Source organism: Ambystoma mexicanum, chromosome 12, assembly GCF_040938575.1.
Source record: "Ambystoma mexicanum isolate Mex_15411 chromosome 12, UKY_AmexF1_1, whole genome shotgun sequence".
Classification (NCBI taxonomy): Eukaryota; Metazoa; Chordata; class Amphibia; order Caudata; family Ambystomatidae; genus Ambystoma; species Ambystoma mexicanum.
The window spans coordinates 1,110,093,963-1,110,111,394 of NC_090936.1; the positions used below are offsets into that span (position 1 = coordinate 1,110,093,963).

At 48.1% G+C, this 17,432-nt stretch overlaps 1 protein-coding gene across 1 annotated transcript in view; it reads right to left on the reverse strand.

The window, feature by feature from the left end:
* The window catches only part of ITIH5 (inter-alpha-trypsin inhibitor heavy chain 5), a 457,780-nt gene that overhangs the window by 21,224 nt on the left and 419,124 nt on the right, over window positions 1–17,432 (reverse strand). Inside the window, exon 10 of the mRNA XM_069629674.1 lies at window positions 15,233–15,786. Coding sequence (XP_069485775.1) covers window positions 15,233–15,786 — 554 coding nt within the window. The remainder of the gene's footprint in view (window positions 1–15,232; window positions 15,787–17,432) is intronic.

Genomic DNA, 17,432 nt, shown 5'->3' on the forward strand with positions numbered 1-17,432 from the left:
AGAGTGGGCCCTGCCCCCAGGGGAAAGGAGCAGCGAGGTATATTGCCCAGAGCAATCCATGACGATCCCTTTATACGTGTCCTTGCTTCCTGTCCTTTGCTTTCAATGTGTCTATCTTTTCCTGACACAGTAGCGCATATATTTAGACGGTGCCCATTTTAGAAATCTCCCACACAAGGCCAGAGTAACAATCTGGCAGTCTTAAGGCTCAGTCATCCATGTTGGACGTGTACCCAGGGCAGCCTGGCCGGGGCCAGACTGTACCACAGCATTAGCCCAACTCTACCGAGCTAATGTAATCCCTTTAAGTGCAGACAATGGGGCAGAAAGGTGCCCACCGGCAGTGTTTGCCACAGTACCCAAAAGGCATCCGTTTCCCCGATATGCCTGCGCCACAATGTTCCCTGCCCATCCCAGCAGCCCACGCAGCCCCACGAGAAGCCCACGCAGCCCCACGAGCAGCCCACGCAGCCCCACCAGCAGCCCACGCAGCCCCACGAGCAGCCCACGCAGCCCCACCAGCAGCCCACGCAGCCCCACGAGCAGCCCACGCAGCCCCACCAGCAGCCCACGAGCAGCCCACGCAGCCCCACCAGCAGCCCACGCAGCCCCACGAGCAGCCCACGCAGCCCCACCAGCAGCCCACGCAGCCCCACGAGCAGCCCCACCAGCAGCCCACGCAGCCCCACGAGCAGCCCACGGAGCCCCACCAGCAGCCCACGCAGCCCCACGAGCAGCCCACGCAGCCCCACCAGCAGCCCACGCAGCCCCACCAGCAGCCCACGCAGCCCCACGAGGTACCCAGAGAAGTTTCTATATGATTCCAGGGAGACATTTTTATTGTGGGAGAATTCCTCGATTTTGTTTTTGTATAGGACAATATACTGCAAATGTATGTGGGGGAAGACCCCCGCAGCCCCTTCAAATCCACCCTAACTTTATTATACCCGAACCCACGCCCCCCCCCCACATACATTTACGTCAAAATGCGATGGAAAACATTCGATGAATTCTCCCACGATGGAAAATCCACCAATGGAATCTTCCTATTCCCCCCCACGAGAACGTGTCTCTTTCGCCATAAATACACAGACCCATACTTGCAGCATGTCCACCTCCCCTGCACACGCACAGACCCCTGCATCATGCCAATGCCTCACACCGCACATGCCTGGCCTTCTGCAGGATGCACTCTTATCCCATGCACGCCCCCGAGCACACACAGACGTGTGCACACACACCCAACAGCCTACTCTCAATCCCAGCACGCGCATACAGTTACAGCATGGTGCCCCAATATTTTCATGTTCTCCTTTCACAATGTGTTGATAGTGTAGCTAAAACATATTCCATAAGGTGAGTAATAGAAATAAACCCCCAAATGCATATCCTCGGGACAGATATAACATTTTGTAGTGTGCCTTTCAATGCAGAGTGAACATCAAATAGAATATCCATTTCTACATAGACATGAAGAATACCTTATAAGGAATTCATGTATACATGTATAATGCCAGGTGTAACATGATAGACATATAGCTTACGTTTCAGAATACTCATGATCACTCAAGGCCCCTCCCGTGCCAAAACACATTCCGTGGTCCTACCTCAGCCCAGGCCTATCCTAAACCGGAGGTCTGTCCCCATGGTGAGGCCAATCCCTTTTCCAAGAACAATTCCTACCTTTAAGTCATTTCCTGTTTCAAGGTCAATTTTTCTCCTAAGCCCATCCCATTACATCCCATCCTTTTCCCAATGCCCAGCCCTGCCACTTACTGGCGTCAGAACTAGGGCATTAAGTAAAATGATGGCCTATCTAAAACTTTCCAATGACATTCATTCCCACTACAATGCTATTTTGGATAATCACTCACCCACTTGGATAGTCTCGGGAGGATAGCTCACTGGCAATGTGCTTGCCTTGGAGGCAAGACGACGTGGAACAACACAGGTTCGATCCCGGGGCCGGGCTTAGAAATCTCTATGTATTAAGCGCGTTATAAATAACCTATCATATCACCAAGGAAAATGTTCCCTTTTCCCTTAGTCTTAACTCATCTGCACTCTTTATCAGCATTGGAGCTCACCCTTCCCATAGCCGCTTCCCTGTGATCATGCTGCCCAAGTCACCTGCCTTGCCACTTCAGACACCTGTCACCATGAAGACACAGCAAGGAGGATTTGGCCCTTTTTTGCCATTCCTTCTTTTTTGGGGCTCCACCATTTTGCTTGGGATTGTCAAGTTAGGCTTCTTGGCACCCACACCAATAGTTTTGTCTTACCGAGAGCGCATACAGCACCACCTAATAGCCAAAAGTAAAACTGCATGACTGCTCTTAACGCAGTTCCCATGTGATGTCACAAAGCATGCTGCGAGAGCCAGTCCGCAATATGAAAGGCAGCTCTGCCAGTCAAATTCCAGCTTCCACTTAAACACGCTTGCAAAGCCCCCAACAAGCTTGTCACATTCTATTCTTCTGTACTCATTTCCTTTGGCAATTCGATCTTTAATTCATAAATCAGGAAGCATATTAGTAGTATCGTTATGTAGTGTACTGTTGAATTTTAGTACATGGTGGCAGAAATTCATCTACATGTCACCACTCATTCTAAACCACAAATCCGACTCGTAAATGTATTTTTATTTAACTGCTCAAAATATTAGCTTGGAGCACATTGCAAACTGTACGTCAATGTGCTTTTTCCAGCCAAATTGATTCTACATGTAATCCACATTTAACTTGACACAATTCGGAAAAGTGGTTGATGAAGGTTTTGAAAATAGCAATCACCCCTGCATTCGGGGGGCGTACCAGGGCAGGTAACAGTCTACTACCTGATACTAGGCAGGCCCAAGCAAAGCAGTGAAATAACATGGTACCAGAAACCAACACCCGGACCAGCAGGTAAGTTACTTGTAGGTTTATTGGTAGATATATGCCAGGAAGACACCAGCACATCCCTCTATGCCAGCTTACACTCTCCAACTGTAACTGTTGGAAATCCTGTTCAGAACATAACGCCATAGCACTCCACACTTACTGACATCACAACATTCCAGGGTCAGTGATGCCACCAGCACTCAGAGATACACTACAACACTTCTCCCTCCTTACATTTCTGAAACAAGAAAGATCTCACAACAAAAACTTCCACCCAGAACCATCCCCCACATGTACCTGAGGCCAGCACGTAAATGCACCAACACACCAGACCCCAAATGGACACCACTATTATACCTAGAAGACACTGTCCAACTGGAGCTCGCTCACACATCCAAAACCAACACAGCATAATACTAAAAGACCGAATGCCAACCAAAACCAACACAGCATAATACTAAAAGACCGGTTGCCAACCAACCTAAAACAACACTAAAGACCCTGCGCCTCACTTAACACCAAAACCACGGCGCAAACATAAACCTACTTGGCACCCCAAGAATCTGCACCTTAACTTTGCCAATAAATAAAATGGTACACAACAACCTGCACTCTAATAGCGCCGAAGGAGAATACATTCAACTCCACTCCGTCCCCACAAAGCCACAACCAATGAGGAACCCACGGAAGTAGAAAAAGGGCTAACACCTCCCCTAAAATCTGAACTTGAGGACCAAAAATAACAAACTACGCACTACCACCTGTTTTCAGCTGCCCCTTGAAACCTAGGCCCTTCCACGCCCCAGTGTTCCCAAAAAGTGCATTACACTAACACTCTAAACCTTCTGTGCACCAACAACATTCTAACCTAGTCTGCACCCTAGGGCACCAGGGCTGCCACCCCCAGGCACTGTCCCAGCTCAACAGGGAGCAACAACAAGCACATCATCATTAACATCAGTCCACAACAACGCTCATACAGAGCACACTAACTCACGGAAACACCATCAAAACCACGGTTAACCTCAATAGCGCCGATCATACGCCTTAAACCACCACACCCCGAGACCCCAGTCCCTGCCAACTGCCAACACAGTACACCAAACGCACACCCAGGACCCCTAGTCCAAGCCAACCGCATCACCACAGCACACCATCATTACAACCCAGGACGCCTAGACCTTGCCAAAACGTCAACATCAACACACAACCACGGGACCACCTTGCCCCAAAAACTGCCGACAGGGGAGCAACTAACAAATATGGAAATGGGACCCCTGGCACCAACCAAGCTTCCATAACCAGCACTAACAACCACCACAGAATTTCACTGCAGTACCCTACGGCTGCCTCCCAAAACACTACACAACAGCTCCTCAGGGTCCCAAGCCCCTACATGACCGCACCAACCGCAGTACAAACTCACTGCCATACCATAATGTGGGACCCTTTAATCATATAAGGCCAACACCACACACCAGAACCCGAATAGGTATCATCCACAATGCCCCCTCACCACACCACGCACAACTCATGCCACGCACGAGACAGATGATACATTTAACCATAGCACAGTGTAATCTCACTGGACGACGAAAAAATAATCCAGTTCTCCATGTAGGAAAATGACTTTCCATAATGAATCAAGGAATCCCTATAGCTGGGCAACAACAAAAGATTAACCTGCATCCACGAGTCTGAAACCCACTCGCGAGCCCCGCTCAGAAAGACCATTTCAGCCCCACCTGCAAGGAAAAATATTATAAGCACAAACAATCCGGCATTTAGTTTGTGAACACAACGCAAAATGGAAAACTTAAACCTGCAACCCACGAGTCCAAGTCCCTCATGCTCCAAGCCACCTACAATAAAATCAGGTTAAATACCAAATACAAAATCATATAATCGTATTATAAACACATTCCACTCAAACAACACGCACAGGCCGCAACATAATCAGCTATGCTAGATCTTCATACCTACATGTTAGACGTGATAGACAGGGGCAGCACATGTATCCTCATGCTGTTGGATCTCAGGGCGGCTTTCGACTTGGTAGATCACCAACTCCTGCAGGAAGCACTGGCAAAAATGGCTGGCTGCACGCCTAAGGCGTTGCAGTGGTTAGCATCATTTTTGAAAGATAGGAGTGCTAAGATCCACTGGGGCGACACATTTTCTGAGGCTGCCCCTATCTTGTTTGGCATCCCCCAGGGTGCTAGCCTGTCACCACTGCTATTTAATTTATATATGAGAAGTCTATGCGAGCTCCTGGAACAAATCGGCGTGTTCTTTACTAACTACGCCGCTCACACGCAGCTAATTTTTTAACTGAAGGTTGTATACAGCATCGATAGCGCAAAAATATCAGAGATTTACCACATTATTGACAATTGGATGCAACGTCATTGGATGTGTCTTAATAATACGAAAACCGAACTGATGATTTTTGGGACGCAACAGGCCAGATCCAAGCTAGGGACAGAATATGAGACCTTTACCATCAAACAAGATAAAATCCCAGTGATGCCCCATGTAAAAACCCTATGGATGATTGTGGAAGCATCAGTGGTATCCGAGGCTCAGGTTAACTACCTGCAGAAAAACCATGCCTACTACATGTGTCTCATGAGAGCCATAAGGCCATTTATTAATATATCAAGAGCGGTCATTCCGTCACGCCTTGACTACGGTAACGCCTTACTGATAGGAGCCACGAAGAGGGATATACAAAAGTGTCAGGTCATGGAAAATGATGCAGTTCGATCTACCAAGAGAATCAAAAAAAGGGAGCATGTGACTATGGGGAGATGATCCCTTCACTGGCTAAGAGTGGAAGAGAGAGTACACTTTAAGGCGTTGACCATAGTTCACAGATGTCTGCATGGAGAAGCCCCGAGATATTTTAAGAAGTAATTCTCTTTGTACTTGCCTCAAAGACACCTTAGATCATAGGATAAGGCTTACCTGAATGTTCCTAGAGCTGAAAGTGTGCAAGGGCGAGGGAAATCTTTCCCAGTGAAGGCAGCAAAATGCTGGAACAAAGTGCCACTAACTCTACGACTAGAAGAGAATTACTGGAGTTTCAGGAAATCTTTGAAAACTCAACTCTTCCAATGATAATTTCATTATCTTTTCCACTGATTGCCTCCTATAACATATAATATTATGCGCACTGAATTACCCCGTATACCCCCACGCCCTGATACCTGTGGGCCATCGGCGCGTTATAAACAAACACATATACATGTACATATATAAACACAACACATCCATACTGGCCCTTAACACAGATACACCGGTGAATTACATACAGGCCACAACACATGACGAGACACCACACTGACTGGCCTTACACATGCCGTTTACAACTGTTCCACAACAATGACAACTGTCCTTCTCACATGAAACTACCAGCAGTCACAAATGGACCCTCCGGGGCTCCGGAAAACACTGCCACACCGAGCAAAGACAAAAATGGAAAACTATGCTCGCCTTACTGGTTACTGGCACAGTACGTTGTCCTAAGTCCCTTCCTCATTATACCAGCACCAACAACGCAATTCCTCCTTGTGGGGCGCCCAACATTGTGCCGCCTCCCGCGCCGAACAGATAAACAGCGCAACTCATACCATTGCTCTTCATGCACGGGGCACATTGCACGCTACCTCAGCGCTCCAGTTGCTTTCCGTGTTCCAGCCGTCTACGCTGGAACGCCTCACGATCACCCCTCGATGTCATCATTTTGCCAGAGGCGCCGCAGTGTGCGCATCTCAGACACCCACATCTCAGACACCCTGACCTCCGGCAACCTGCTCGCAGTCCATAGCAGTGAATAACCTCTTCACCAGTGCCCTCCATGGCCACAGACACCCTCACCCAAGACTCACACTGCCATTGACCACTCCGGCATACAACAGACATCCACTACTGTCTACTGCTGTCTGCGACTTGCCTCCTGGACTGCCCAACCTCCAGCCACGCCAGTGGACGCCATTCGCAACTTGGCTCCTGCCGACTGGACCACCAGGCCTCCAGCCACGCCAGTGGACAATAACACAACTCTGCTCCTCTCCACACTTCCAGGTGGGAATATTCCTGAGCACACCTGCAATACAGGCTACGTGCAGACTCAGATGCTACAGCTGCTCATGACAGCACAACACAGTGTGCCTCTACCTCCGCCGGACCACTTCCGGCCACAGGTGTCTTCCAACCCGCAAAACTCCTTGTCCTCCTCCTGCACTGCCACAACAGGACCAGTCCTCAGACAAACCAGTCCCTGGCTCAGCACAAACTCAGGGCACCACCTCAGAGCTCACGTCACCTCGGACTCACAGCTGCGCAGCTCCCAGCACAGCACAGAGGTGAAGTTTAGTCCTTTCAGCGCCACCCGGCCTGCTGAAAAGTAGCACACAGAACCCTGTTACTGGGGCTAAGACTGCTGGCTGAAACCACTCGGACGTGAACAACTAGAAGGCGATGTTCCTGGCTCAGCTGCTGTACCCTCCACGACAGGATCTCATCCTCGTCGCCAGTGAAATAATGTGGTACCAGAAACCAACACCCGGACCAGCAGGTAAGTTACTTGTAGGTTTATTGGTAGATATATGCCAGGAAGACACTGGCACGTCCCTCCATGCCAGCTTACACTCTCCAACTGTAACTGTTGGAACTCCTGTTCAGAACATAACACCATAACACTCCACACTCACTGATATTACAACATTCCAGGGTCAGTGATGTCACCAGCACTCAGCGATACACTACAACAGAAAGCAAAGGCCTTTGCAAGGTATCAGGCCCATTACCAGCTATGGCTTTTCCCATCGACAAAGGGGTTTTAGCTATTTGCACCCTGTGGCTATGTAGGGTGTGTGAATAGATTTATTTTTTTTCCACGAGAGACTGGCTCTGCACGAATTGAGAGCCCAAACTCCTGTGAAAAAAAACAAAATGGCCACCACCATTGTAAATAGCAAATGGAATGAGCCCCTTTTCTATTTCTATGGGAGGCGCCAAAGGATAAGGATGGAGCACCACCACCGGAGCAGAAAGCTCCGGTCCAGCAGGTACATGGGTAGGGAGGGAGTGTAGGGGGATAGCATGAGGGTGGGGAAAGGAGCAGAGAGGATCTGTGCCAGCAATAAAAGAAATGGCAGCGCCAGGCAAAGGGGCTTAGGTGGCTGAAGAAAAGCAGGCGGTGCACTGGCACCTCAGGCCCACGTTTCCATACACCTGATTAGCTGAGCGCCCTTCCCCGAGTGTGAATACATCATAACCTCTGATGTTGTGCTGGGGAGACATCCAAATCATGTTTTTTGAGCCAGCCATGCCTTTACAGAAGGTAAAAGGCTATATGCAAATCAGAGTTAGTCCCATCTCAAAAGGCAAAGTACTGCCCAAAGTGTTAGATAGCTTCCCTTCTGCAAGAGGCCACTGAGACATGTGTCAGCCTCATTGGGGCGTCACCTGTGATGTGTAGCTGAGTCTCTAGGCATGACACACTCCCTCACGAACTGAAGTATACGTTCATCATTCTCGTTCTCAAAAAGTTGAATATGGCCGCCATGTGCCTGGCTATGTATCGACCCACCTCTGCTCTCTCCTGCACTGCCCTAGAAACAGTTGTGATAGGCCATATCTCGAACTTCATTGAACAGCACAGCCTCTTAACCCCAAATGCCATGGACGAGGTATCTCGTCCTTGGGATTACCTCCCCGTTGCCAAGGACGAGATACCTCGTCCTTGGCACTTAAGGGGTTAATGAAACAGAAAACGTTAGAAGGCATTGAATGGCGAAATACCAAAATTACCAAAAAAGGCCTTGGCACTTGGGGGGGGGGCATGGCAGTTAAATCACTCAGGATTCCCTATAGAAAAAGGGGACAAACTCCATCTCTCTGCTTTCAGGAATGACCTACCCAGATACTGAGGGAATCCTTCTGCCCTGGACCTTACAGTTCCTTCGGACGCCATCGATCCCGAGGGTCATATCATCCTCCTGAGCTGACTTGAACAATAAGAAATAAAATGGTTTAAATCCTTCTTGTCCGACAGAACTCACCAATGAATACTTCCACCATTCCTCTCCCATACTGAAAACGATGTGATGTAGTCTTCCCCCATCAATTTCCCAAATCCTATTGAATATCTATATGGCCCCTTGACATATTTTTAAATTAATTCTGTCCAGTTGGAGTGCCAAAACATTTCAATATTTATCAAGTCCACAAGCACACCCAAGGCACACAGCTGCACATTAGGCTGGGAGAACAGAATCTATTGTGCCAGTCAGCAGGAAACTGCCTGCATGCATGGCTGAAAGCCAACTTTACCTTGATAGAGTGAAAGACGAGGACCCAGCCATGGGCAAGCCTCACCCTTCGACCGACCATTTGACTGGGTGCCTGATCTGGACAGAAGTCCAAACCCTAAACGCAAAGCCAGACATCTTGGAGTTGTTTTCAAGGTATTCCTCACTTTTCCCAAGTGCAACTTTGCCTAATGTTTTTTGACTGATTATTCTACCACAAACCTACAGATGGTAAGTTTGGGTTTCATGTATAGAAGGGGGGCATTGGGGATAGTGAAGAGGTGCGGGGGGTCTCCCCCTGCTTTTCTTGTGGTAAAAAAAAGGGACATTTGGCAAAGTTGGATCTGTTTTCAATACCGTTCTTTCATTCTCATTACATATCACTGGTTATCAAAGTCTTTCTTTTACAACCCAGGACTCCTCGGATGGGATCTTTACTCTCTTTGGAGACGCTTCCCACAAGTGCCTTCCTCGGCTACTGCAACGGCATCCATGCAGGGTTCGCTGCCAGCTCCCTAAACACCCTTCAAAGGGCCAAAAACTAAGCATAAAGTCTTATCTTCAACCCCAAGTGGGGTGCCTTTGCTATGAAAGCCCTGCCCTGGCTTCTTGTGAAGACCACGGTTGACTTCTAGAGTCTCCGACTTCCACATAATCTCTCTATGGCCACACTCCAAGAATGATCACTAGTGTAAGTGTAATGGGTTATTTATAACGCGCTTAATACCCAAGGTTTCTAAGCACGGACCTGGGAATCGAACCTGTATTGCTCAGCGTCGGCTTACTTGCAAGGCGAGCGCGTTGCCCCTAAGCTATCCTCGCAAGACAAAAACTCGTCCCTCACAACCAACTGACCAGACATGTAAGGTCAGATGCCACCATGTTGGGCATAGTTCCTTGCAGTATCAAGGCTCTGCCCTCAGAAATAAACTCTAACTTCGGGAACCCTCATTTTTGGCATCCTAACTAGGGGGGAGTGAAATTACCTCCAGGGAGAAATCGTCAAAACTCTCATTAATGTTTTCTTCGTCAGTAGAGCAGATGTCTGTCCTGATTCGCCTCTTTTGGGTACATTAACATTTTCCTGCATGCGATTTCATTTTTTGGCAGTTTTGCCTTTGATTTTGGCCACTAAGGAGGCAAAAACATTTTAAAAACCCCCTAATAGGATAAATGTTCACGAAAACCTCCTGAAATTGACAATTTTGCTCCAGGTATGCAATTGCCAATGCGGGCAGATTTTACAGAGACACTTTTCTGCTCCAAGAATTTCATGCTTTCGCCTAACCCTGATCCTATCCACCTGAGCACTCTTGTTTCACTTGCCTGACCAATGTGTTTTGCTCTGACGCAGCCACGGCTGCCATGTAGCATATTTCCAAAAAAAATAATTAAAATAAAAAATAAAGGCAGCCAGTTAGTTACATTTTTTAATGAATCGTGTTGTTTGTTTCTGCTTGAAAACGTGTGTAACATTGCGGCTTACAAAAGCCAAACGAGGCGCCCTGGCTGTGTTGAAAAAAAACAGCCCATCACACAGGTCTTGACCAAACTCCCAAACATCCACATTGTCCTGGCCCGCAGCATCCCTGCCATCCATTCAAACACTTCATCGTTCGCCAGAATATTTTTGAACCAATATCAAAAAATCTAATATTTACGTTAAAAAGCGGAGGAACGCAGGAGCAAAAGTGTCAAAGTGTCAAAGTGTTCCTCGCTGTCCCTTTCCCCCCAGACGATGAAAGCTTTCCCCTGCAGTCTGGGGACGCTCGCCAGGGCATTCTCCTCCCAGCTGCAGCCGCCATCACTCGTCCCTTTTGGCTCCTCTACTGGAAACGGTCCAATAGGCAGCTTACTCACTCGTTTACAATGTATCTGTGTTGGAATGTTCACATCGTGTCCGTGAAGTGCAACTAAGCAAAACAATCGGAACGTGTTGCCAAGGTTTTTCTGTGCAGCCTTGAAGTGCTAAGGACGAGTATGCTCGTCCCTTTTCCAGACACGATTAAACCTCAGCAGAAGGTGCTCTTGTTCTCGCTGGCTTGAAGAATTGGAGATGCTGTGTTGGTATGCCATGGCAAGTTATATCGTGATTGTTAGATGTTCTTATACTGTGCTATGTTCACTTATGCTATATAGTGTAAGACTAGGTTGTTGTTGCGGGGTGAAATGAAAGGTCTGATACTCAGGTAAGGGGAGTGAACTTCACTGTCCCATGGTGTGTGTTATGCTGGGTCATCTTAAGTTGTTCTGGTTTTGTGACACCACCTTACACGCAGTGTTGCTTCATGTGCGCGTGCATAACCGTAGCATAGAGGAAACAGAGAGAGTGTAATATGCAAGAAAGAGGCAGCACAAGCCCATATGAGCCCGCCGGCAACTAGAGAGACGGGCAGAACCACAGCAAAGAAGGAGCACCAGGGGACAGAGTTCACATCTCAGTGCAGGCTTCCTTTCACCAGGAACTAGTGTTTCTGTACACAACCCATGAAGATGGCACAGCTCTACCCGAGGTGTGAACCCCAGAACTCAGAGTGAGTCAGACCTTTTCATAACTAGTTACCACAACACTTTCAGCTGGGGTCAGAACCCCTGGAGAATGAAGAGAACATGGCTGCCGGAAACCGTGCCACAGAAGACCTTTCATCACCCATCCTTGAGAGAACATCACCTCAACGTATTGCTCGAGCATACGCGGCTGCTATAGGTAAACCAAGGTAAATCATCAAATGTTGCCTTCCCTTCAACATTCACGCTATCTACACTGACTTCTGCATATATCGTTCTGCATTACCACCCTTTCACCACTGTCTCCCCAATTGTCACACATAGTCCTACCTCTGTCCCTACATGCCTATCAACAACTAATAATAATGAGGTGCCCTTACAGGTGAGGCCCCTTAATCTCACCGGTTGCAGCACAGACATAGTACGATATTGTGCTCATGTCTATAGTAAGAGCAAGCGCAAGAGTCTCAGTCACGCCTGGTTGAGCACATTGATCTTAAACCACACTGAACTGCTCCCGCTTTATGTCACGGTGCTCCTCTAGTGCAGCGGGGGTATCGGCGAGTTCTCCCCTCCAGGTTCTCTTTCCTCACTACACTAATGCCTCCTGAGCCTCCATCTGCCCCTCCAACTGCCATGTCATTATCATCTTTCCCACCCATATCACACACTCCACTCCGCTGGCAAAAGGACAGACACCTACCCTCTACGAGCCGCTGGATGGCACTGCCCAGCCTTTTGCGTATCAACATACTCTTGCCTTCATCTCGGGCAATCCAGTTACCTTCATCAATCTGTAGGAGTGTAATATTCTCATTATGGGCCCTCACACAACTAAGCCCCATCCTTGGAAAATATCTTTAACTTGGCCATCAGACCTACTCATGCTCATCAGATGTGCCTAAAGTCCTCTTTTCATACACACCGCTGTGTGGCTTTCAGTACACAAAAAGGCCTTGAAACAATTCTTCACCTTGTTTTGACATCCGTTCAAAACCTGTGCCCTGTCTAGCAGCAACCATCTCCTTGTACACCGCCATCGTACCCCTCAGCTCCTGTACTCAACTCCACCCCACTTCTCCAAACCCCTCTCCCACAACTTCCAGGTTGGCCTCCTCCATCCAATGAAATGAAAACCTCTACGCAAGGACATGAGGGCATAAACCTCAGTGCCTGCATTCCTCAATACCCACCTCGGGTTATGCTCAGGGAATTACCCTTAGCAATACCAACACGGATGGCACTGCGTAACCTGGCCTGATATATGAAGACTGCACGGATCTAACACATGTTGACTGTTGGTCTCGGTATTGCCCAACTTCCCTTTCCTGATTTACCCACAAACCCCATGGTTTCCTTAAAAACATTCATTTAACTTTTGATATACCATCATTTTGCGGCTAAATCACTAATCTTTACCTTGAGCATACGGCCATGAACCTTTTGCTTTTTCCTGACTCGTTTATTTAACTTTTTACTGGATACGCCTTTATCCATGGCCTCATGTGTGGCAAAATGATGTAGCGAGCTCCCAGAGCGCCCAGACTTTTCTCACTGTTCGGGTATCTCAAAGAAGCCCTGTTCCCTCTGTGTCATGATACATTGTGTGTACAGAACTGGCAGAGATGCCCCTATTTGTTACTAGTGGCATCCCCTTTGCTATATCTCAAGACATGCTAAAGAGGGGGCCAGTGTGTTGAAATCCAGTACCAAGCCACACACGCTAAACGATCCTATCAGTAATGGGACATGGATGTTGCCTTATATGGTGATGGCTTCAGTCTGCTCCTGAAGAATGGGCACAGCAGAGCCAAGACCAGATACCTGGTAGTACCTGAATGGAATTTCCTGAGAGGTAGGTATATCTTGGGAGAAAGTGTGGGAAGACGCACAGGAAAATTTGAATGTGGTGATTCCGCAGTTCTTGGGTGGCCAACAAAAGTCTGAAAGGATGCATCGCTGCGATTGGAATCTAATTCTGCATTCATCCTCCATCTTTCATCTGTAGCACAGGATTCTTCAACCTTACTTTATCAAATAAAGTAGTAACATAGGGTGGACACCCTACTGGACTCTCATGGAACCAACAAGAAGAAGCCAAAGATAGAGGAACTATGGGAAGCCCTACTGTTGGACCTTGACAAGTCCTAGCTGATGGAGAAGCTCTATCACGAATATAGGACTTCTCAGGGACCAAAAGGAAATGAGGAACCGGTGATCCCTTCCCTTCCCTGACCTGCACAGTCAGGTTTCAAGTCTCAAGGATCCAGACTTCCGACCTCGGCAGGCCCGGTAATTTCCTTTTCGCGGGATCCGGAGCCGGTACATCCCCATTCCCATTTGAGCCCCCATAGGGCTCAAAGGGAACAGGGAGGATGGTAGCAATGTACCGTTCGTAACGGTACCATTGCTACTATCCTGTTCTGCTGGCGGGTGCCACTCTGCACGCCTGGTCTGACCAGGCGTGCACTACTGGTGCCGTTCTTACTGTACCTCCACTATCGTAATGAGGCCCAATGCTTCTTGTCATTATTGTTCATGTGTGGTATATTATAGTCATAATGACAACTTACCTGGCCCGTACTGGGTGGTAAGTGCCCACGGCCCATTTTAATAGGCTAGAGCAAAGGGATGGCCTTTAACCTCGGCCCCCGGCATTACTATGGAACTCACCATTATAGATATTGGCTCCCAGGGTTTACATCCCAAGGTGCTAATAACCATTTATTCCCTTGAAATAATGGATCGGGACAAGCGTGTGACTTGTTCTGTCAAAGATATAGTAATCTAACATGGCTGCCATGGAAATGGAAGCAAGGCTCCGATCAGAGCCCTCTTCCCATTCCATGGCAGCCATTGGACTTGAGAGGAGGTGACACCATGGTGCAGCGGTGCCGCAAGCACTTCAAGTTAATCAGAGGGGTTAGATGAGGGGGGATTAGGGAGGGTGGGAAGTGGGGACAATGGAGGGAGGGAAAATGGTGGGGCGGGAGCTGGTAGCTCTGAGGTTGCTCAGAATGCAGACATATACTGTGAGGTTCAGCCTGCGTTCTGAGCAACCTGATTGCCTGAGTCACCCGCCCGTTGTGCTAATAGAAAGAATGCACTCACACGCACATAGCTGCTCTATGTGTATCTGATTGGTGAGAGACTGTGCCACTATGAGGCTCTAAAGTCTGATTGCTCCCCCCTCTCCCATCTCTGATATAGGGCCTCATTACAAGGTTGGAGGTAGCCTTGCCGGTAAAACCAGCAAGGATACCTCCAAACTTGCAAGAATTGGCAATTTCCAGGGTATTCCAGCCAATAGGGCTCAATGGGAATGGGGATGCCTGTAGCACCGGCAGAGTTCATGACGGTGCCTGCGCTACAGGCATGCTGTGCTCGCGGGTGCCTTTCATCCCACCAGGTCAGACCTGGCGGAATGAAAGGCACCCGCAAGCACAACTCAGAGTTTGCTGGAGTAGCTCGTAATGAGGCCCATAGTGTCTAAGGTTGACCATAACCAAAATGCCAAGAACATACCTAGTTTTGTCTTCTGTCCTTGCATATTCATCAGTTTTTCTCCGATACCCTCTGTGGAAAGACTGTTGGAATCATTCCTGGGATTATCTGCCTGGTAGTCAAAGTCCTTCACCTTCAGGCGAGTGAACGGAGTCACAAAGTTATACAGCAGTGCCATTTTCCGAGCTTTCTCCATCAAGCTGTCTTTCTCCTTAGCATCATTGCTCTTCAACCACGATGAGAGCAGCTGCTTGAGGGTGAGATAACCCCAAATTCTCTCAACATGCATCCTGTCGAATGTGTCATTATCCGCGTCATGGGCATCCTGGATCACGCTTTTGTCTGGCTGCCCAATGGCCACATCAGTTTCCAGGATGACATACTTATTGCTGTTGCTGGCCGTGATTCCCACATGCAAGCTGTCCCTTGACTTGTTGGCTAGCTTTCCAGCCACAACAATTTCAGATCCATTGAAGTAGTTTGGGAAGAGATTTTGGGTGACGTCCTCCACGGCAGCCTCAGGATACCCGATTCGGATGTCGGACAACAGTGGTGTCCCAATTTCATCATAGAACCTGAGAAAAAAGGAATACAGAGGTAAAACATTATCAATACATACAAATTGCATGCCACTGCCCCTCCTTTTCTTCATTCATTTACCCCTGTATTATTTCTGCTGCTTCTACCCAAAGATGTGCCTGTCCGCTAAACCTTTCAACACACTTTGTGCATTTTAACACAAATAAGATTCATCAATGATAGCCGAATCCTCGTCATCTTACTCTACCCCTTGACAAATCAGCAGCAGAAAGTCACTAGCGGTCTCCTCACTTTTGGCCACCATCACCTGCATTAAACCTTTAATTATTACTTTTTTAACTGGTCTCAGCAAATGTATCAGTTTCAAACCACTATTGCGATTTCACAACCATCACATGACAAGAAAGGCATTATGATGTATTTTTGTCTCTGTATGTTTGTCCGATGCAGTAGCTTCGCCTGTTGTCACCTCTAGAGGGAGCTGTTGCCTTAGGATTTATAGCGACGATGTCAATTCACATAGCTTTGCCTGTTCTCACCACCGGAGGGAAGTTGTAGGCTTAGGATCTATGGTGGTCCGACTGTGTCAATGAAAACCAGCACTTTGGCCGCTGTACACTGGCATGTACACTAGTTAAAATATAATTGACAGTGTGATGAAGTCCACTGCCTGGCTCTGGGGGTGACCAAAGTTGTGACTCAGTGCACTGTGCGTCATCTCAAGCCAGTGAATGTTGGACCTGGGGGCAGAAAACAAAGGATACTCTGGTCACCCTAAAATGGTCCCTGCCACAAGGCAGGAGATAATCACAGTGCTGAACTACAGGCCAGTAGTGGCCAGAGTTTAGACCTCTCTCCCCACCCCACAAGCCCACCAGGACAGGCCAGCCCTCAAAACCTTAGCCTCGCCTAAACTCCTTGTGGGGCCTTGCAGGACAATACTGGTGCTCCCCTCCCAGGATGAGAGAGCAGGTAGTTCTCTTTGAGCAGACTCACGTCTGTGACAGAGAATAAGACACTTTTGCCTTTAAGGGAATATGTTTCTCTTCCCCTGACTGTGGTAGCATGCGTTTGGATACAGTTACAGAACACACAATACAGCAAATAAATTAAGTCCTTGAGTTCGTAGGACCGGGGAGATTTCATTGGCTCCATGATTAAAATGTTGTCAATTACATCATCCCAAGCATGCATAGCTCAACAGGGGAAACAAAGTTGCAGAATCATTCCCTAGCCAGGGATTTTCATTCTGAGATACAATGTTTCTCTTTTCCTCTAACTGGCCTGCTCAGGACCTTCCTCCCCTGACCCTCCCCAGTGCGGCCTGTGGTGATCTGAGGATGTTGGTGTTTGCAACCCTTGATTTAGAGGCAGGAAACAAACTGTGAAATACCTCTGGACACCCGGGGCTAGATTTTCATGAAGTAACAAATTTAATGAGCACAGAGAATGTGCACGATTCATTTGTCCTTATTCACAAAGGTGACCTGAGCATTTCAGGAGGGGCCGGGCAGTTGCGCAAAGCTGCGCTGTCCAGGCACCTTGCAAATGTTAGTGTCAGGAGAGTGCTCCTGACGCTAATCTATGACAGACTGTTTTCAGATTGAGAGCCTGAGCAGAATAGAGGTTTCTAGAGTGGGAAGCAACACTCGAGAACAGGTGGTAACATACAAAGAGGTAG